At 55.8% G+C, this 20,256-nt stretch overlaps 7 protein-coding genes across 7 annotated transcripts; 3 read left to right on the top strand and 4 right to left on the bottom strand.

The window, feature by feature from the left end:
- Position 1: 1 nt before the first annotated feature.
- PHSY_000531 (hypothetical protein) lies at positions 2–1,378 on the bottom strand (the record flags this gene model as incomplete). Its single annotated transcript, XM_012331168.1, has 2 exons — positions 2–979; positions 1,073–1,378. The coding sequence occupies 2 exons, from the start codon at positions 1,376–1,378 to the stop codon at positions 2–4; spliced, it is 1,284 nt and encodes a 427-aa protein (XP_012186558.1).
- A 571-nt stretch (positions 1,379–1,949) lies between these two features.
- PHSY_000530 (hypothetical protein) lies at positions 1,950–2,888 on the bottom strand (the record flags this gene model as incomplete). Its single annotated transcript, XM_012331167.1, has 1 exon — positions 1,950–2,888. The coding sequence occupies one exon, from the start codon at positions 2,886–2,888 to the stop codon at positions 1,950–1,952; it is 939 nt and encodes a 312-aa protein (XP_012186557.1).
- A 501-nt stretch (positions 2,889–3,389) lies between these two features.
- On the top strand, positions 3,390–6,755 carry PHSY_000529 (hypothetical protein; the record flags this gene model as incomplete). The annotated part of the gene is made up of 2 exons (XM_012331166.1): positions 3,390–3,564; positions 6,532–6,755. The coding sequence occupies 2 exons, from the start codon at positions 3,390–3,392 to the stop codon at positions 6,753–6,755; spliced, it is 399 nt and encodes a 132-aa protein (XP_012186556.1).
- Positions 6,756–8,437: 1,682 nt separating this feature from the next.
- On the top strand, positions 8,438–13,467 carry PHSY_000528 (hypothetical protein; the record flags this gene model as incomplete). Its single annotated transcript, XM_012331165.1, has 3 exons — positions 8,438–8,479; positions 10,459–10,552; positions 11,279–13,467. The coding sequence occupies 3 exons, from the start codon at positions 8,438–8,440 to the stop codon at positions 13,465–13,467; spliced, it is 2,325 nt and encodes a 774-aa protein (XP_012186555.1).
- Positions 13,468–14,002: 535 nt separating this feature from the next.
- Positions 14,003–14,569, bottom strand: PHSY_000527 (predicted transcription factor; the record flags this gene model as incomplete). Its single annotated transcript, XM_012331164.1, has 1 exon — positions 14,003–14,569. The coding sequence occupies one exon, from the start codon at positions 14,567–14,569 to the stop codon at positions 14,003–14,005; it is 567 nt and encodes a 188-aa protein (XP_012186554.1).
- A 187-nt stretch (positions 14,570–14,756) lies between these two features.
- Positions 14,757–17,015, top strand: PHSY_000526 (hypothetical protein; the record flags this gene model as incomplete). Its single annotated transcript, XM_012331163.1, has 3 exons — positions 14,757–15,096; positions 15,867–15,912; positions 15,995–17,015. 3 exons carry the CDS (start codon positions 14,757–14,759, stop codon positions 17,013–17,015), a joined length of 1,407 nt encoding a protein of 468 aa, XP_012186553.1.
- Positions 17,016–17,394: 379 nt separating this feature from the next.
- PHSY_000525 (hypothetical protein) lies at positions 17,395–19,680 on the bottom strand (the record flags this gene model as incomplete). Its single annotated transcript, XM_012331162.1, has 1 exon — positions 17,395–19,680. One exon carries the CDS (start codon positions 19,678–19,680, stop codon positions 17,395–17,397), a length of 2,286 nt encoding a protein of 761 aa, XP_012186552.1.
- Between the last annotated feature and the right edge of the window lie 576 nt (positions 19,681–20,256).

Here is a 20,256-nt window from a genome sequence, read left to right as displayed (position 1 = left end):
TTCACGCACGCTTGGCACGTTGCAAACGGATGGGCTCACCATTCTCGTTGAGTAGGGACTCCTTTCCTGCACCGCGCTCGAGCACGCGAGGTCCATCGCCTACCTGAGTGTGGATGAGACGGCGGACGGCGCCTGCCTCGTGCACGGGGATCACGTTGGCGTTGAACGAGCTGGGCAGCGACTCGGGCAAACTCAGTGCCTCCTGAGCTCCTCGATGCGATGCATTGACGCCTTTGCCGAGCAGGTCGAATGTGTCGTCGAAATCGGCGTTGGGAAAGTAGTGGCGGATGGTCTGCAGGATGCGCGGCATGTTGTCCTTGGGTGCGTACAGAACCGCGTTCGGTCCGGCATCGTAGGTGTAAGCGACCAGCTTGCCCTTTCCATCGGCTTCGTTGGCACGGTTGAGCTCCTCGACGAGCTGCACGATGGCACGGCTGACGTCGTTCATGTAGAAGATGGGTGGGGCCGTGTCGAGACAGCACGCGTGGAAGTTGTTCGAGTCGGCCATGGTGATTTCGGCAAAGGTGTCAAAGTCGCGTTTCTGGATGGCCTCGGAGATCTTGACCATGCGGTCAGGGACGACCTCCTTGATGCGGTGTTGCAGCAGCGGAGAGGTCTGCACGGTGCGCTGCATACCGGCGGTGGAAGGCGTGCCCTTCTTGGCATCGCTGACGACGCAGATCAGCGCCTGAAGCTCGGGCCAGTGAGATTGAGGTGCTACCTCGACGGCGAGACTGTCCTGACCGGAAGATTGCTCTCCGCCCTGCCAAGCGACGTAGCCGCCAAACAGCGATCGGCAAGCGGATCCACTTCCCTGACGAGCGATGCGTGAGAGCTCGGAGCTCGAGACCTCTGGCTGGAGCTCGTAGAGCGCCGCGAGCGATGCGATGAGTGCGGCGAAACCGGAGGCGGACGAAGCGAGTCCTGCTGCCGTGGGGAAGTTGTTCTCGGAGCAGACGTGCACGGCCCATTCCGAAAGCTGTCAGATAGAGACGGAAAGATGGGGTAGATGAAGAGGTCAGTCATGGTTCCGGCGCAGCTCACGTACTGTGGCATTTGCTCGTAGATTTACCTTTGGCAAATTGCTATCCTTGGACTCCTTGGCCTGCCTGAGCTTCTTCATCTCATCGATGCATCTGCGTAGTCGACCGTCAGCCTTGATCGTTTCCTCCTCTCCGTTGAGCCACAAGCGATCTTGAGAGCCGAAGCTGGCATCTGCGCGAGCGGTGGTGACGGATCGCAGGTGATCCTGATCCAGGGTGACTGACAGACTGTCATTGGTTGGGAGGATGAGAGTGGTGTCCTTCTTTCCCCAGTATTTGATGACGGCGATGTTGACGGGCGCCGAGCACGTGGCTTGGTGAACGCTTGACGACATGATGAGACGATCCGGAGCTGAAATGGCAGTAAAGAACGTGTTTGTGCCGATGGTATCGTAGAGGTGAGAGGCAGGAAGAGTTGACCTGCAATGTTGGAAACGCGAGAAGCTAGGCTGCGTTGTCGTATGATCTGCAGCGTGCGCCGAATTGGGGCTGCGTGTTGGACTTCTTTTTCCTTTCCTTCCAGGGACCGTTCGCTGCCTGTTGGGCTCGCGTGTGAATTGCGACTTTTCTTCTCGACCCAAATTTCAGCTGGACGCGCTAACATTGAGCTGCAAAGACACACGCACGCCAGCACTGAACCCTCACGCAAATTTAACGACGAAGGTAGCTCATATGCACAGACACAGCAACAGCAGTGATACACTCGCTGGAAGACGAGGATGGAGCATGCTGGTGAGAAAGATGGAAATGCAAGACGTGACGTGAGAGAGCTGGTATCGATACAGACAGGCGCGTGCAGAAAGGCAGCCGATGCTCGCCTCCAAAGTTGCAGGTTCTGGACGAAGCGCGAGAACAGCAGAACGATGAGTTCCGCAATACTGGCGCGGACCATGCTTTGACGGCGGATCAAGCAAAGACCTTGTTGCGGCTGAGCGCATCGTCGCGGGGCTTGAGACGGTCCTTCTTGGTTCGGAACGACTCTTGCTGGTTGACACGGTCGGCGTACTTGTTTCCCTTCTGCTTCCGCACCATATGACGAATGGCGTTGGGCGAGATGTACTCTGGGTTCTCGAACACGGTAGCGCCGCCGAAGCTGCCTTCGAAGACGCGGATCGGCGACAGCACCATGCGCGGTCCGATCTCGACCAGCTTAGGCTGCCTTGCTTCGCCCTTTGCACTAGTTGACTTCTTCTTTCCGTTCTGCTCCTCTTCCACCTTGGCCATTGCTGTCGCGCCTGGGTCGGTTTCGACGATCTGGTAGTTGCGGAACCAGATCTTGTTGTCGACGATCGAAAATGAAATGACGTGGTCGACAAAAGGTTTGGACTTGCGTGCTCCTTTGGGCACACCGAACATCTGTGTGAACATCTCCTTGACCAGCGTCCAGTGTGGCTTTTCGTCAAACTGCTGGTCGAAGGACAGGATGGGTCTTGAGCCCTTGAGACAGTTGCCGGTCATCTTGAGCTCGTCCATGGTGTGGATGTTCTGCACCTGGAACTTGGCCGAGGGTCCGTTGGGGGTTTTGGATGCCCACATGTACAGGTCCTCGCGCTTTCGTGCTTCAAAGTAGAGAGCGTTGTTGCAGTTGTTGAGCTCTGCCAGTTCGTTGAGCAGATGCAATTGCGACTTGGAGTCGAGCTTCGAGTCCTTCTTGGCATGAGGCATGAGCGATTCCAGATCGTTGATCAGGTGACGCATACGTGATGTGACGCCACGAGATGGCAGCATCAGCACTCTCTGCTTGTTGCGGCGGATCGGAGCGGCGACGGCATCGTCATCGGCGGCGTCTGCCTTGCGCTTGCCCTTGGCGACGGCTTTGGAAGCCTGCTGAAAGACAGAAGCCATTGTGTAGTTGTCGTATAGCCTGTTGCAGACTTTTCGAATCGAGATGGATGGTAGGTGCAAGATGTATGTGAAGGCCGTGGACGTAGCTTGAAGACGGTGAGCAAGGTTGGACAGTTATGGTGGAGTAAAGCTGATGTGGAGCCCAAATTTTTTTTGGCAAGCTTCTCTTGGAAGAAAAGCATCAACCGCCAGAAAAATCTGATGTCGGTGAAATTCGAGGTCACGTGTATTTTGGCATTTTGTTAGTTACTGGTCCTAACAACATCGTTTTTAAGTAACAACTTGATCGACATCGGTAAAAGAGCATGCTCAACGAAGAAAAGATCGGGATCAAAGCGCACGCGAATGACGAATTCAGAGTGCTTGTGCTGAAGGCCCTGAGGCATGCTGTCGGCTCCCTAACGCCGCGGACGCAACCGCGTGATCCGATGCTTATGCGACCTCTCGCGAAGTGCGCCACATGTTCTAGCTCGATCCGACCGGATCGAAGCGAGTACAACTATGTGCGACAACGTCCGGGCGACCAGGTTTCGATCGAATGTCTTGTCGACTGCTGCATCGCATCAGAGCCTCACCCAAAATGAGTGCAGATCCATCTGCCCGTTCCGGTGCGACGACGATAGAGAAGGAGAACGCGGGAGGCGTCGCCTGTCGAGCCCTTGCAGCTTGGTGAGAGGTAAGTCCGTCCCGCGATGCTACATGGTCTGACCGAAGGCTTGACGTGCTCGTCGCTACCGCTTGCGAAGCGTGGCCTGGTTCTATGGTGACTTGTTTTCAGCTTCTTTTCTGTAGAAGAGCACATGGACAGCTCGGAGCGAAGATCGATCGCACCGCGCATACTGTACTTTGTTTCCAGAACGACGGTCTAGCGAATTTGAATATCTACGGCTTGTATGCTCGCGGCTCCGCTTACGAGGCTTGACACCTCAAGCACGAATGCATTGGTTTGTCTTCTGCAGGATGCGTCGGCGTGGGCATAATTGCAGAAAAGATATCGTCTCGGTGTTTTTAGCACGCTTAGCAAACAAGGAAGTAAGCCGCGGAGGATTCGGAGAGCTGTGCTTGCGTCTGGGTGTGGTTTCTGGAAAAGAATCCGCAAGCGTCGGTAAGACTGCAAAATCACACTTGTTTCATTCGTAGTGACGAGAGTCATATGCGCGGATATCCGAGATTAGTGAGGAGGCCTTACCTTGCACTTCGCTTACATGTTTCACTCAGCAAGAAGGACAGTCACGACATTTGATTTAGCCCCCGCCTTCCCTTGCCGTGGAGCACAGATGCAGAAGGAGAAAAGACCGAACGATTCGACGGAATTGCCGAGGGAAATGCGGCAGTTAAATTGTTGCGACTGAAGCTCGAGCAAATCATCGATCCAGCTTGCTATGCATTCTACTCGAGATCAGCGTGGGCGACATGCATGCTCGCTTGACGGCAACTGCTGCAGTCCAAATTTGTTCTGTTTTGTATATTTCAGTGGATTTTATATTCGGTTTCTCGAAATGGGTAATCCAGTTCTTCCTGATGGCGCATGACTCTTTCAGGCACCATCGGCAGACACAGCGACCGAGAGATTTCGGAGCCGATTGCCTCTACAGTTAAATATTATACACTGTAGCCGTTCAATAACTACGGCATTCGTGCCGCGGGGTCTTTTCTTTTCTTTTCACAATCCATAGAGACGCAGGCGGAAGCAGGCCGACTGTGTTTCATGGGGCCGCAGTGTTGCATATCCAGGCACGCGAACGGCATTCTCGGCTTGGATCGAACCGCTCTGGAATCTCGAAGCCGAAGCAAGAAGCACAATGTTCTTGTCACGCTGGCCATCCGCGCCACTTGTTTCTTATGTCCGGTGGCTTGCAGCGAGCCACATCCAGGAGACGCTCTCAAATAACCGAGTGCCTGACTGAGGTTGAATTCAGACTTTGCCTAATTCGAGGCTTATGACCAGCCGGGCCCGTTCCGAAGAGGGTCGCGGCCTTCCAGATGCAGAGAGTCACTAGAAGGCTTCAACGACTCTTGCTTCTACATGTCGTGACACAGAGCAGCAGGGCAACTTTGACACAAGTGCGAGAAGTTAGAGTATGGTGTTGCGTCTCTTTCCCCGCTCACACTGCCGAGAAGAGCATCCCGGCCAACTCGTAATTCGTGCCGATGGACGATTCGAAACATACTCCCTGCATCGCTAGCGAGTACGTTCGTCGGTGACCGAAGCCGCGGGAAGCAGCTCCAACGCTTGTCAGCGACTTCAAAATCATGCAGATGCGCCCTTTAATAGTCCTATGCGTTGTAGCGTGAGGTCGGACTCAAGTCTGGTGGCTTGACACATGCATTTTGCGCCTGTAAGACGGGCGCTTAGAAATTTTCGGACTCCGGGCACTGGCAGAGTGAAGCATGCTGTCGACCAATTTCCGTTGGAACTGCGGTTGTAGACCTTTATCCCGTCGACCTGACTGACAGACGAGAGAATGTTGCAACCCAGCAAGTGACCATGCGAACGCAATTGAACGGATTGCATGATGCTCTGGAAAGACGGCCAGGGAGCTTGCGCATTTGCTTTGACAGCGGAAATGGCCGTCCGCAAGACACGCAGCGATGCATGGTGAAAGAAAGTGGCAAATTGAAGCCGCCAGAAGCGTCTTGTCCGATTTAGGCCTAAGAACTCGGAATGTAACACAGCGAAGTGTGTCATATCGAAGCTGTCGGCATAATGCAAGACGGGAGACGAAAAGAGGGGGAGATCGAAATTGTGCGGAGTTTGTAGTCGGCCAACGTGGAACAGACTCTGCCGGACAACTCACCGCAGATGGCAGTCCACATGTCTTCTTCATGCGTCGAGACTCAGGCACCGCCATGCTCCGCCCGCAGGCGAAGCGTAGAACATCGACCAGACATGCTGCCTCGAACCGCGCGCTTTCTCTTATCAACAGCCACATCGAAGCATGACGAGTAGAAAGCTTTCTACGATAGAACGAGTGCACCGGATACCACGGTCAGCTGCTCTTCTGTTCGAAACCACCGTTTTGTTGAGGCGCTCCATTACATAAAGCGTGGTTGGTAATGGGCTCAGATGCGAAATGGCGGATGGAGAGAGGAATAACCGAGGTGTCGGTGTTCGAAAGCTCAAAGCATGATGCACGTCTGCTTCGGATCTCGGGTTCCACTGCTTCGGATGTCTTGGCTTGGTCCTATGAATTTTAATCAAATAATCCAATCGATGTGGAAATAAGTCGGGATGTCGATGGTTTTTCGGTTCTACTTTTCTATTCTTTGAGCTCTCGGTTCAAAGAAACAACAAGATACGTGAAAGGCGAACAACCTGGCATCATCGGGTGATACGAAACGGCTCGGCATTGCTGCAATGATCAAGGTGAGTGGCGCAAGGATAGACCTGCTGACCTGTCGTTTCTTCTGTGAAAGACAACTCAAAATGAAAACAGCAAGCGTAGGATTCGAAAGCCGCCGACGATACGGTCAACTGGCCTTCTACTCCGCTCACCATTAGCGAAGCAAGCCGAGCTATGAGGGTCGATTTGCAATTCACAGTCTAGTACGATGGATCCTGCATTGTCTTGAGAGACGGGAATGGACTTTCGGGGTCTTCTGTCAAGGCAAGTCAGTAATCTGGGGATTTGTGTTCATGCAGAAGGGACACGCTTCCTGTCCTCGACGAGACGTGCGGCAACAGTCGTCTCACAAATTCTCAAAGCACTCGGTCGTGTGGCTTGTAGCGACCGGAAGATTGATGTGTCGGTGCTCACACCATGCGCCAAAACTGCTGCTTTGGCGTGTCAGAGCTTCAACTCGCAATGGCCCGTGAATCACATCGAGCGGGAAAAGATCATGGTGAAACGAGAAAAAGAAGGGTAATTGCCAAGTATTCACCAAGGGTTCGGCACTAGAAGGAAGTGCTACAGGTTTCAGCGTGAAAATTCAAGTCTTATGCGAGGCGACACCCGGCCGCAGGAATGGGATCAGGCGAGCATCTGACGTGGCACCCGCTTGCAGTCACGACCTGTCACTTTCCCTAGGTGCTAGTGTGCGTGGCCGCCACTCGTTCGACTCGAGACTTGAGGTACGGCTACGTCGAACCCTTCTCGTGGCTGTTCGATTCGGCGTTGCGAACTTCGAGGCAAGGCAATCAGCCCAGGTGTTACAATGCTGCAAGCACGCGAGTGGCAACTTGTTTCCTCCATCGAGACCTGCGCTTGCCTTGACCCTCCCTCTTCATCTACTGTTCTGACGACGCGGAGGGTGGGTTGAAGGGACGGTCTGCAATCTGATTGTACAATCATTGGGGCCTCTTGATGCTTGGCGCCGCTTTAGGCTGACCATGCTAGAGGCGCCAGCAATGCGATCTCGGCGAAAGATTCGACGCAGCGGAAGCCCGTCTCAGCTGCCAGAGAAGGGCACTGCCTCCCACTCGACCTGTTCCCGGTCTCGACATTCTCGACTCAAGGCTAGACCTCGAGCTTCCTCCTGCTTTTGACTCCGCTTTCATGCCGAGAGCGATGAAGGAGTCGCGGAGTTGAAGCTCAGAGTCGCTCTCCTTTCTTTGTCCTTGTGTTTATGCAAGGCGTTGCCAGCTGACCGGGTCGGAGATGGTGCAGTGCAAATTGCAACCAATCATTTGATTGAACTTGACGATCGCACTGACAGGCCTCTCCGATCTCCGATTGCAATGCTGGCGACAAAGCCACGGAAGCACCCTTTGGTGGGTCTGCTGTACCGATAACGTCTCGCTAGTGTACCATGTCCCCATTTCTCATCCTATCTGGACAGCACGTCAATCCAAGTTACACGCAATGCTGTATCATAAGAAAAGGAATCACAGTCGAAAAAGAAGGGCGAAACGATCTGTTGACTGAGGAACGTCATCAGAGAGGCTCGCTTATGCCCTGCTAGTGCATTCTACGATTCTCCGCTCGACCCGTCCCCACTTCGAAGGGTTTGTTTGATATCCAGAAAGCCCACTTTTCTCATAGAGCATCGTCTGTTTCGACAAAATATAAATAATAAATGTTTAAATGAAACAACTGCGCATCCTCGCTTTCTTTTTTCTTGGAGTTTCTTTTGAACACCAAATGTGAAATTTATAGTTTGCATCTCGTGGTTGCGTCGCATGAATGCAGCCGTCGCGTCCCTTGGCGTTCGACAGTTTCCTTGCTTTGGTTCCTCTGGCCCAAGTACAGCTACAGGTACACAGTAATCTCGGAGGGTCGAAGCCGGATCGATGTGTTCTGCATTTGAACCACGCACGCCTTACAATCACAGTACAACGGTAGTGTCACTGCCTTGTGTTTCAGTCCCTGTCTCTCAGCCCATCTCGGCTGCGGTGAAGTGTTCCCCCATCAATGACACAGGTCAAACTCTATTCGAACTCTATTCGCTTTGGCACATGTACCTCATGAAGCGTCTCTCATTGTTCCCGTAAATTGCAGCGTGACCTGCACTGATCGATCCTTTTCAGGAGCGAATTCTAGCGATGTCCATGTAAGTCGCGTGCAGCCGTTCCACATGGTCCTCTGTGCCGTCAGTTGCTGTTCCGCTCGATGCGAATCGACTCGGTGTGCCGCCCATTGTCTTGCCGGCAGGTCTGTCCACGAAGATCGCCATATGGCCGATGTCGTTCTCCTTTCTTTCTCGGCTGCTCCTATTCTTTTTTGAACCTCTTTCCTTTTCCAAAAAACCCCCCAAAAAAGACATCGTGAAACGTCTTTCATTCCGCCTCGCTTGATCTCGCTAAGCCTCTAGAAGCTGTCCCTGAACCGCTCTCTCCGCAAGCGCGCTTTCGCAGGATGGATCTGGTTTTTGGCCTGTCTCGCATGCTGTTGCTCGGAACCTGCCAGGGCCCGCGTTGCTCAATCATCCTTTCAGTCTCCGCGGCTCCTCCCATTATTCCGGTAGCGGCAGCCATAAGCACATGGAGCCCAGCCACCGCTCCCACATTGTGAGCACAATCCTCCTCTCAAGTCCCGTGTCGGCCCCCCTCGCCTCGCCTTGCATCACCTCGCCTCGCTTCGCCACGCCCTTCCATGTTGACCTTTCCGTGCCCTTGCGTTCATTGACATCCTCGTCTGCTTTGCCGGCTGATCTTGCTCTTCCCGCCGTTCTTCCAGATTTGACCCGCCCTTCTATTTTATTTTTTCTCAATCTTTCTCTCCCCCCTCCTCCATTGTGTCGCATCTCTCGTTCTACGCGTTCCATCATGTACACAGTATGTAGCGGCATGCGTATACTTGCTCATTGTCTCGCTTCGCTTGCATCTTGTCCCTTCTCGCCCATTGTGATGCGCTTCGCCTTTGGTTTCCGTGGCTTGAAAGTGCTCCCACTTTCAGTACCAGATCCGTGCTCGCCTTTGGTTGCGCTTTGCTTTGGAGATTCGGCGCCGCATCTCTGCTTCTCCCTTCGCGTCTCGATTGCGTCCTTCCCGAGGCCAAATTCAGTGGCTTGAGCTGCAGGCTCAGTCCGATTGCGTTTGCCGAAGAGGCCCCGCTACTTCTCACCGAAATGAAACCTCGATGGACCACGAGCCTCGTGGCTGCGCCTGCGCCTGCGCCACCGTGCAACGCGAGCCTCATCGCCCGCATCGAGTGGAGTCCGCATCTGCTTGTCGCATGAAACTAAGCCAAAGCTCGAATCGGAAAACGCAAAACTGTACCTGTACAGTGTACCGCACACGTTGTACAGTCAGACAGAATGAATGTCACGCAGCCGAAACAACAAACGACAACCACTGCCCTGGCAATGCAGCAACCCAAAACCCATTTTGACATCGTCAGAAGACCCGGATCCAGTCCACCACCGACCGACCGACCGACTGACCGACTCTCCGCGGTTCTTGGCTTCGTTGGTGCGTCCGTCCGTCCGTCCGTTCGACGCACCGACAACGACCCTCGCTCCTCCCTCCTTCATCCCCCATCCCATCCAGGGTTGCCCTGCTTTCTGCTCAACGGGCCCCTTTCCCTTGCTGCCCTTGTTTCCCTCTCATCTCCGTCCAGCCTCGGCTATACTCTTCTCTTTGGTCCCTGCCTCTGTCCCTTCTCTGGCCTCCCTTCTCCTCTTCCTCTGCGTGTCCTGCTTTCTGCATGTCATAGCCCACCCATGAATCTGCGCCCTCGCATCGCTGCTTGAAGCTGATCTGCCGGATCTCGCCTGCTGCCTGTCAACTCTCGCATGGCTCAGTATTGAAGGTTCTGCCTCTTTCCGCCTCTTTGCTCACGCCTGATCTTGGATCCGGTGTGCTCAGCTCGACTCTTGTGCGTCGTCTTCTTCTGATTCCGCCGCCTTTCATCTCGACCGCCCACCTTGTCGTCTTACCATCATTAGCGGCCCTTTCCGTTCCTCGACAATCCACTCCCCCCCTTCGGCAGCTCCCATCGTTCCCTCCTCTGCCCATCACCACATCATCCACCACTCACCATCCACCATCCACCCACCTCCTTCATCATCGGGCGGATCCTCCCTCGATCGAAGCTCGAGACCTACAATCGTCGCTTTGGGCCAACATACTCCGACGCCGCACTCGCGCGACCCTCGCAGCCCACGCATCCTGTCGTCTGTCTTCTTTCAGGTGTCACTCGAGGCTGCTACCTACGCCAACTTTGACGTGTGCTTGCACCAACGACGGCTCGAGCGACACCTCTGGCCTGCACCAGATTGGCATAGTATCCAACGGCATCGTTCGGATTCCCCCCGAGAGTCGCTGCATGGGCCTCCGCTCGTGCATGTGCACGGAGCTACGCCCGTCCGGGATTAGCTTTTCTCAGCCATCCATTTGGGGCCGAGGCACGACTGCTTCATTTTGGCTTCAACACGGCATCTGCCGGTCAACGCCCACCCACCGAAGGCCCAGACAGGCGTTGGGTCTGTCTCGTTGGTCGCTCGCCTAGCAAACCTTGCGCCCACTACTGCCGACAATCACAGCAAGAGACAGGGACGGATAGAGCAGACCTGAGACTTCCAAGAGTACTCGTTGTACAGTAAGGGCAAAGAAACGGAAAGCTGTTCGTCGCTTCCCCACCGTCTTAGCATCTCTTTCCGCGTTGCCTTGCTGCAAACAGAGGCACACCTGTAAGCGGCACCCATAGCAACAGCAAAAGAGAGCACACACAACTTGAGCTGGCGCCACCCGCTTCTTGTTCCTCTGCCCTCTGACGCACTGCTTCGATCTCGACCTGCGAAGCCTCGACGAACAGTTGCTCGATTTCGATCTACTGCGTTGGTTGTGAGTTTCGCCCTGGGACCATCGAACAGTAGCATCCAGTAGCAACGCTGGGGTTTTCCTGTCGCTTGTTCGTATTCGATCACAAGCCGCTCATCGAATCCTGCGCGTCTTCAACTCGATTGGCAGCCCGGCCTCATTCTTTTCCCCTTTCGCCGTGGTCTCCTAGCTTCGACACTTGCCGCAGTGTCTGTAATGATGTCCGAACGTCGTGCTAGCGGGCTTGTTCCGTTGACGGCCAGCTCGCCTCGAGCGCACAACAATCCGGCGATCCCACGAGATCTGCAACGACCAGTCAAATCGGAAGCCTCCGCGTCAGCGTCAGGCGCGGCGCCGCCTCCACCTCCCACGAGTCCGGATCGCAAACGACCGCGCTACGAGCCTGCGTTGGCATCTCGCGAGATGGCCGACGAGGAAGAGATGGACGAGCTTGACGAGACCGAAGACACATCCAAAAGGCCACGCGGTGAGTCGGACGAGCCCAAGATCGAGCGCAAAGGCTCGGGACCCGAAAGCATCAGCAGGTCGTCCTCGGCAGCAGCTCATCACGCTCACTGGGCCGGCAGAAGTGCTTCGGCAACAGTTGATTCGCGGTACCATCAGCAGCAGCAACAGCATCAACAACCACAACATCCATCGCAGTCTCAGCACCACCCTCAACCACCACAGCACCGCATGCGCGAAGGCGTCGAGCCAGCCGGAGGACCGGATTCGCGTCGCTACGAATACGAGCGTCCCCAACCGAGCCGCTACGACTCTGGGTCAGGTATGAGGGAGGAGGGCCGTCACATTGGTGGCCTTGTTGGCGAACGATACGGTGGCGAGGCGGACCGTGAGGCTCGTGATCGTCTGGCGATGGAGGGCAAGATGGAATACAGCTCGTCCTCTGCACGCATGCCGCCTCCCGGCGCGGCCGATCATGCCAACCTTCCACCAGGCTTCCGAAAACGTGCCCCTTCGCCGCCACCGAGACTGCCAGGCTTCGCTTCGCTCGAACACGAGGGAATCGGTCATCGTCCACGAGAAGACGGCATGATGGGAGGTGCTTACTCCAGCTCGCCGCGTAGAGGCGTGCCCTTCCACGGCCCTTCGTACGGCAGCTATCCCTTGCCTCAGAGTCGCACGCCGCTCATGCATCACCACCCGAGCCCGACGCCATCGACGTCCTACGGAAACCCTCCCATGATCCACCCTGCTCTCGCAGGGCTGCCCGGTGCCGGTGGAGGTCCAGGCGGCAAGCAGCAGCCCAGCTTCGTCAGCAAACTCTATTCGATGCTCGAAGACCCTTCCATTTCTGATCTGATCAGCTGGGGATCGTCTGGCACGGTCTTCAGCGTCGCCAACCCCGCCGAGTTCTCCCGGCTGGTGCTTCCCAATTGGTTCAAGCATTCCAACTGGCAGTCATTTGTACGTCAGCTCAACATGTACGGTTTCCACAAGGTGAACCACTCGTACCAAGGCAACCCCACCGACGAAGTTCAGGTGTGGGAGTTTCGGCACCCCAGCTTCCGTCGAGGCGAGATCGCCCTTCTCAACGATATCAAGCGAAAGAGCTCGAGGCAGAAGAGAGGCGGTTCACCGCGTGGAAGCATCGGAGGTGCCGACATGCGTGCCGACAGAAGCGGTGGCAGCTCGACGCCCTCTCCCGAAGTGCCCCTGGCCACCATTCCCGGGCACGACGGCATGAGGATGATGGGTGGCATGGGACCTGGCGGACCTCGAGGTGGGCGTGAGTTCGGCTACGGTGACGACCGAATGGACCCTCATGGATATGTCGACCGACGCGAGATGCGTGGCTATCCCAGCGAGCGAGAGTATGGGCCTGGAGGTCCTCGCGGTGTCGCTGCCGACGAGTACGGCTACATGCGCGGGGGCAAGATGGAAGGCCACCTTGGTCTGACACCTGCTGGCGGTCCGGCAGGTGCATCCGGCATGGGCCCACCATTCGCAGCGGGTGGCACCGACGGCGCCCGTCGAGGTGCCGAACCCATCATGGAGCGCGCCGAAGCCATTGCGCGCTTCGAAGATCTCTCGGAACGTACCGACGCCATCATCCGGCACGCCTCGTTCCTCGAAAGTCAGATCCGCCTGCTCACCGACCAACTGATCGAGTCTCGATCCTTCACCGAATCGGCGGTGCGCGACGAGATGACTTCCCTGCTGGACCGTCTGGAACGTGCTCTCAGCTCTCCCGCTCCACCGGGCGTCGATCCGTCGGCAAAGATGGTCGAGGTGCTTCGTGGTCAGCTCGCTTACTATTCGCATCGCGGCGGCGCTGGTCCGAACGAGCGCGTCAGCAAGCCGCCCGCTCCCTCCAGCAGCGCTGCCGGCGCTGATCCAAAGCGTCCCAGTGTTTAGCCGTCTCTCTCCTTACATTTTTTTCCTCCTCTTACTCTCTCTATCTCTACTGTCTTACTCTCGTCTCACAACATACACTTCTGCGATACGATGACCCTTTAATTTGCCGTCGTGGCATTCTTGATCGCCTCATAATCTTCATTTCCTCCTCCTACTACACGGGCGTCGTCTCACTCACGATGTTCTTTCTCCCGTCAAATCTTGATCACACATCACGGCCCATACCGGTCTACTGTACTCTGTGTACTGTATCTCGTCTAATCAGATCATGCTCTCTCAATCTCCCCGTCTTGCGTACGAAAGCGTCGTTCGGGAAAGCGGACGACGCATTGCAGTGTGGTGTTCGTGGGAACTGAGAATTGATGGGCTAGTGTACAAATGCAAGTCTGAAACGGACATGGAAAAATCGAGGATAGAGACAACGAAGGGATGCTGAGATGATCTGTTTGCCAACTATGGCTTTTCTGGAGCGAGACCGGAATAGACTAGGCGAAAGGTCGGAAGTGAGGAGCGACAAAGGAACTGTGCCGCGAGTCTACCACTCGAACTCGCCATTGCATTTGGCGAAAAGATAGTCACGACCATCGATCGAAGCGACACCGTCCTTGAGCACGCACTTCCACTTGTTCTTGACGCGCTGAACCTTGTCGTAGAGGCACAGCACCATGTCATCGTTGTCACCGTCTGCGCCGCCATCGAGATCTTCGTCGTCCGAATCGTCCAGATCGCTTCCGATCTCGTCGTCGTCGCTGATACGCTTGCGCTTCTGACCAGCAGCTGCATCGTCATCTTCCGCCTTGGCAGCAGATCCAGGAGCCCCATCGTTGACTCGGCCATCTGCTCCACCTGCGACGTCCGTGGATCCATCGCCACGCGACACCTTGTTACGGTGCTGATCGGCAGCGCCGTTGCTGCTCGAGCTTTGACCGTTGGTACCGTTGTTTTCGGATTTGACCTCAGACTTGGGCTCCGGCTTCTTGCTCGATCGAGACTTGGCAGGTGGCAAGGCAGGGGCTCCTTCGAACTCGGCTACCTGGGTCGCGACGATTTTGGCTTCCCACGAGCGCTGCAGCTCCTCTAGCACCTCCTTTTCGATACCCATCTCCTCAAAGTCCTGACGCACATTGTTGATGACATCGTCAATGATGCCCCTGTACACCTGTGACTGTAGTTCTCAGAACACACGAGAAGTGGAGACAAGTGTGGGTAAGCATCTTTTGAAGCGAACAAAGCCCGGATGCTCGGTAGCCATAGGAAGCGCGAGGACACTTACCACCACTTTGTTGCTCATGACTGCACCTGTACGCAGCAGCTGCTTCGAGCGCTATCGAAAGCTCGTCAAACGTAGCAAGCTGGCCTCAAAGATTCGCGTTGAACCAAGGACAAGGGCTCGAGACAGTCGCTTCGGAAAAGTCAAAGACGTAGAACGAATGTCGACCCGCACAAAGCTATGCCGGCTGTGCGGTCGGAATCAGCCGAATGATCAGACCTCCACTTTTCTTCCACTCAGCCCAGCAGAGCGTCCAGGATCTTCTGTCGGTCGCAAGCGCAAGGACGCAAACGAATTATATGATCGAAAGCTGGACGAACCCGGAGAAGGAGGGGCCGGGAGAGTCTCGAAGATGGTAGGTAACAGGGAAGAGGCGTTTATATAGGAATGGTGCGATGAGCCGCGCCGACTGCGCGATCTGGGCAGACTCAGCCGCTTCAATCGCACGAGAGCGAGTCGATCACGAACAAATTTAGGATAAAGGTTCAAAGCAGCTCATAGTCGCGACGCGCCGACACACAGAGCAAGCTGCTGGAAAGGCACACCCACACACACACTCTCTCTCTCACTTGCCTTCCTGCAGTTGGCGCGATTCGCCCGCCTGACCTGAATGCAAATCGGGGGCTGCATACAGAATGGAGCACGGCCCCTCGCGACTTTCCTGCACTAGGCGCGCCAGGAAGACCGGCTGCCCCCCGCATGCTCTCTGCTCTCTTCTCGAAAAAAGGTTCCAAGGCCTTGCTAGACCCGCCCGCAACCGCATTTTGTGACCGCATCGCGATTATTCCAGAGCAACGCAGCCTGACTCGGACTTCATCTCGCTCCACCGCCATCATCATCGTTTTCTCATCCCGCAACCATTGCATTCGCTCGCCGCACTTTTCGCGTACACTCCACCGTCCTTTCTCGCAACCGCCAACATCGAAAAGCACACCCGTGTTTGGCTCGGACTCTGTCATCCGGTATCAAGCATTTCGCGGAACCCCTTACGGTCGAATCACTATCCCGGTCCAAGGCGGCGGATCATTGCTTACCACCGCATCTCAAGAACAACAGGCACACATTCGTGGTCGTCCGGAATCGCATATTTGCTCCCTCTGATCCGTTCGTCACACAATGTCGAGCACAGAGAAGAAGTCCAAGGAGGCCCAGCTCAACCGCACCTCGCATAAATTGTAAGTCCCGACGACGAAAGCATGCACTCGCTTGCAAAGCGCTCTGCTGACACCTCTCGCCCCTTGATCCCACACCTCGCAGCCAAGTAAACGATGTCGTGCTCGCCAAGGTTCGCGGCTTCCCTGCATGGCCAGGCATTGTCATGGCAGACGAAAACGTGCCCTCGGCTGTCTTGAAGGAACGACCCGTCGTCAAGCACCGTGATCTCTACACGATCCGCTTCTTCCCTGCCGCCGACTACCACTGGGCCTTCTCCAAGGACCTCGAGCTGTTGAGCAAGGACAAGATTGACTCTTTCCTCGCTGGACCAAATCGTAAGAAGGGCGACCTGCGACAGGCCTACGAAATCGCACGCGAACCCCAATCCTGGAACGACGAACAGAACTCCATCGTACGCAACTACGAGCAGTCATTGCAAGACGCCGCGGAAGAGGAGGAGGAGAACCAGGATCAGCTCGAAGAAGAGGACGAAGAGGATGACGAGCCATCGAGCAAGAAGAGGAAGCGTGCTCCCGAGACGGGCAAGATCCGCGAGAGTGCGGACAAGCGCAAAAAGTCTAAGGCGTCAGAAGCTGCCAAGACCAAACCAGAAAAGCCCGCCAGCAAGGCTGGCGCTGCCGCAAATGGCGAAGACAAATCGGACGAGTCGTTGGATCCCGAGACCAAGAAGGTCAAGGAGTGGCGACACAAGGTGCAAAAGGTCTTCCTCGGTCGGGACGGAACCATCAGTGCCGAAGACATGCCATCAGCAGATGCGACCTTCAAGACGGTCGAAGAATACGACGGCATGACCGCGGATCACCTGCGCACCACCAAGATCGGTAAGGTGATGAAGAGGGTGATGCAGCTTTCCGACATCCCACGCGATGACGAGTTCCACTTCAAGGCACGTGCGGAGAAGCTGTGCGCCAAGTGGGGTGCCATCATGGCCGGCGGCGATGCGCCCAAGGAGGTGGCCCCTGAAGGGTCGAGCGAGCCGAAAAAGGAGAACGGTGACTCGGCAGCAGCTCACGCCGAACCGGAAGCCAAGAGCGAATCAGCGCCTGCGACCGAGACCAAGACCGAGGCACCCGCAGCAGAGGCATCAGCAGAGTCCGCCTAAGCAGCACACCTCGCAACGCTTTCGTATTCGCAGTCACACCGTACCATCTGTCCCGACGTGGTCGGTGACAAGTGTCACTGTGCACAACCTGGCGTCCCAAAACGGCAGCCTCATGTCGCCAAGACGCAGCTGGCAAGCCGCGAGCTGGCACGCCGCTGTCCCACTGTAACTTTACAAGGTCACCACACCATCTCTTCCCCTGTTTGTTCATCTGGCTACGTTTTGCTCTCGCTCCTCCTCCTTTTTCACACTCTTGGTTTTCTGCTCAATCTGTTGTGCGCCATCACAATTGGAAACATCGTGCACATTGGACGGGCGAGATTTCTCTTTTCTGTCTTAGTAGGCTCCCGAAATCGAAAACATTTCTTATCAATTGCTTTCATGGTGCGAGTGATTTGTCGACTGATGCACCTTGCACGGCGTCTGCTGCTGATGCTGCTGCGAAGCGTGGCCTGGCTGTGTTTGCAGCGATTTGTCGAACGTGCCTTTCGTGCTGCTGGACCTGTGAATTCCATTTCTGAACGAGCGAGGCTACGCTCGAAGCGACCTGATTCGAGGAGCCCGTGATCTGTTGTTGCAACACCTTCTCAAGGTTGTGCCTGAGATCCTGATCGAGACCTTTACTGAAGCGCTGCCAATCGTCTCGAAAGCGTCGACGATACTTGTTGTACTGACCCTGCATCCTCCATCCGACCAGCGTGAGGGTAAGGAGACCCAGACCGAGACCTGTAGCCGGATCGAGGGCGAGCGATGCCGAGGATGCATCGACCAGACCAAGAGAAGAACCGAGCACGCTGGCTGATCCGACGCCTGCGGCGGTGACGGCGACGGCGGCGGAGCTAGTAATTGCAAGTTTCCGAGATTTGGATGCGAGCACGTCGATGGGACCGCCAGCCTCTAGGAGCTGGGCACGTCGGCGATGGATCGGCTCCATGAGCGTCGATGGCTCGATCGTGCGTAGCTCGGACGCGCGGTAGGCTTCAGCCTGGTTGGAAATCAATGCCACGTCAAGAGGCACGGAAGCGATGCTCGAGCTGAGGTTCTCGGCCAGCTGTCGGAAACGAACGAGGAGCTGATCGGCAGCTCGCACTTGCTCCACCTGCAAAGTCGCCAAACGACCGGATTCGTAAGCAAGATCGGATTCGAGGGAAGCGGCAAAGCCAGCACAGGCCGTCTCGAGCTCCTTGCGTATGTCATCCACCTTCCAAACGAGCTTCCACCACTGCAGTTTGTTATCGAATGTCGACTCGATCGAATTGTCTGTCTCCTGCATAGCATGGTCGACAGCACTGAGGGAACCGGGCGAAGCTGGGCGCCACACTTTGATCTCATCGCTCGAAAGCTGACCCGTGAATGCGGTGGCTGGTGGCCAGATTCGTTCGATCGATTGCTTGATGGTTGCGTTCTCGCCTTCCTTTGCCTCACTTGCGAGCGAGCGTAGCTGGTACAAGCAAGCAAGGTTGTGCTTGGCAGTGGCTAGCGCTTCGTCGATGCAGTGCTGGAGCAGAAAGGCTGCAGACTGCGCAGCTAGAGCTTCAGACTCGCTTAGAGAATCTAGGTTTTGGATGATGGCGATGACAGATGCCACATTTGAACGCTGATAGCGGCTGCTGAAGTTGTCCCAGTATGCGGTGGAGGGTGCGTTGGTAGGGGCTGGTGAGACTGGCTCTTGCTGTTGCTTGTTGAGGGCCTGTCGAAGCGATGTGTTGGCGGCGATGGCGTCAGAGATGCGAACAGACAAGGTGTTGGGCAGGACGAGCTCAGACACCGATGCGCCGGTCGCTGCCTCGAGCGCATTTGCAAGCTGAGTAGGATCCGAGCCAAGAATGGAATTGACGACGAGATGGGCGTTGGGCTTGCCAGCGAAGCGTGCGAGGAGTTCGTGGGTTACGTCGCCGCGCTCACCGAGACCGCGAGATCTGTGTGCTGATCGACTGAGCGCATAATCGTCCGTGACGAAAAGGACTGCCTCACTGTCGTAGATGAGGTCGTACGTGGCTTCCGAGAGAACAGGGTCGATGAGAACGGCAATCTCGAGATGTGCATGTTGGAGCCAATGACGATCCAGCGTGACTGAGCGGTCGTTGAGAAGCTGCGCAGGTCCGGGCGCATATCGGATGCTGAGCGGAGCAGACTTTTCGCATTGATCCAAAGCATCCAAGATGGGTTGCGTGTCACTGATCGGAGAGGAGCCGAGTTCCCGCAGAGGCTCGTCGATCATAGACGTCAAGAGCTGCTTCGTTTGGCTCAGCGACGATCCCACCAAGATGACACGGCTACCGACTCGCGCACGTGCAGTGCTGTCCTGCGCATTGTGTACTTTGCTCAAAAGCAATTCGACCCTGTCTTTCCATTCTGGTCCCAGAATCTGACTTTCGGGATTGGCGATGCTTCGTGCACGATGAGCAATGTCGGAGAGCTCTTCCGATGCCTGCGTCGATGGCAAGGTGATAACGTGCGATCGATCGACGACTTCCACGGCTTGCGCTCCGGCAGCAGTCGTGTGAAGGAGCTTGGCCGGTGCGGAAAGTCCGACGCGATGACGAAGCAGTGCTGGGCTTGTCGGAAGCGCCGTGGCTGCTGAACGCTTTGTCGGCCCCACCGAGCTGCGTGGTCGCAGGCGGAGGCACTGCCGCGTACCTATGGACGGCGCCGCAGATAGCATATCGACCGGGCTGCTTCTCAACGGCGCACGAAGATACAACGAGTGATGCTGTAGAAAGGGCAGAGACGCGCAAGTCTAGTCAGGAAGGTTGTCAACCCGCACTTCTACCAACGTCGAGCGTGCACATCTTCGGAATGCTCAGTGAGGAGCGCACCTCAATAACGATGCAGGTGTGAGATCGCGAATTCACGCTCGGCACCGAAAATTACTCACGTCTGGCCAGAGCAAATTCGAGATTTTGAGATTTTCATCTTCGCAATTCGTCCTTGCGACATCACCATCATCCTATTCCGCCAGTCTCGTCTCGATCTCTCCTTCCTCCTTTCCTTATCTATCTTCTCTTCTCAGGGCAGGACGTAGATTGCATATTCGATTTGGCTGTTCAGGTGACCGCTTGCGATCGGTACCATTGCTTCTCTGTTCCTGTCGCCCCCCTCTTTCTATCATCGGTCACGAAGCAGTCTGCTTCTGCCTTTCCTTTACCGCCTTTGCTCTCTTTCCTTCCCCTTCCTATACCATTTGGTTTCGCAATCGCTGACCTGCTCGAGGCTTCTTTCACTCGTCCACTTCCACCAT

The sequence above is a fragment of the Pseudozyma hubeiensis genome (genome assembly GCF_000403515.1).
Source record: "Pseudozyma hubeiensis SY62 DNA, scaffold: PHS8, whole genome shotgun sequence".
NCBI classification, from domain to species: domain Eukaryota; kingdom Fungi; phylum Basidiomycota; class Ustilaginomycetes; order Ustilaginales; family Ustilaginaceae; genus Pseudozyma; species Pseudozyma hubeiensis.
This window is presented reverse-complemented; position numbering and strand designations above follow the sequence as displayed.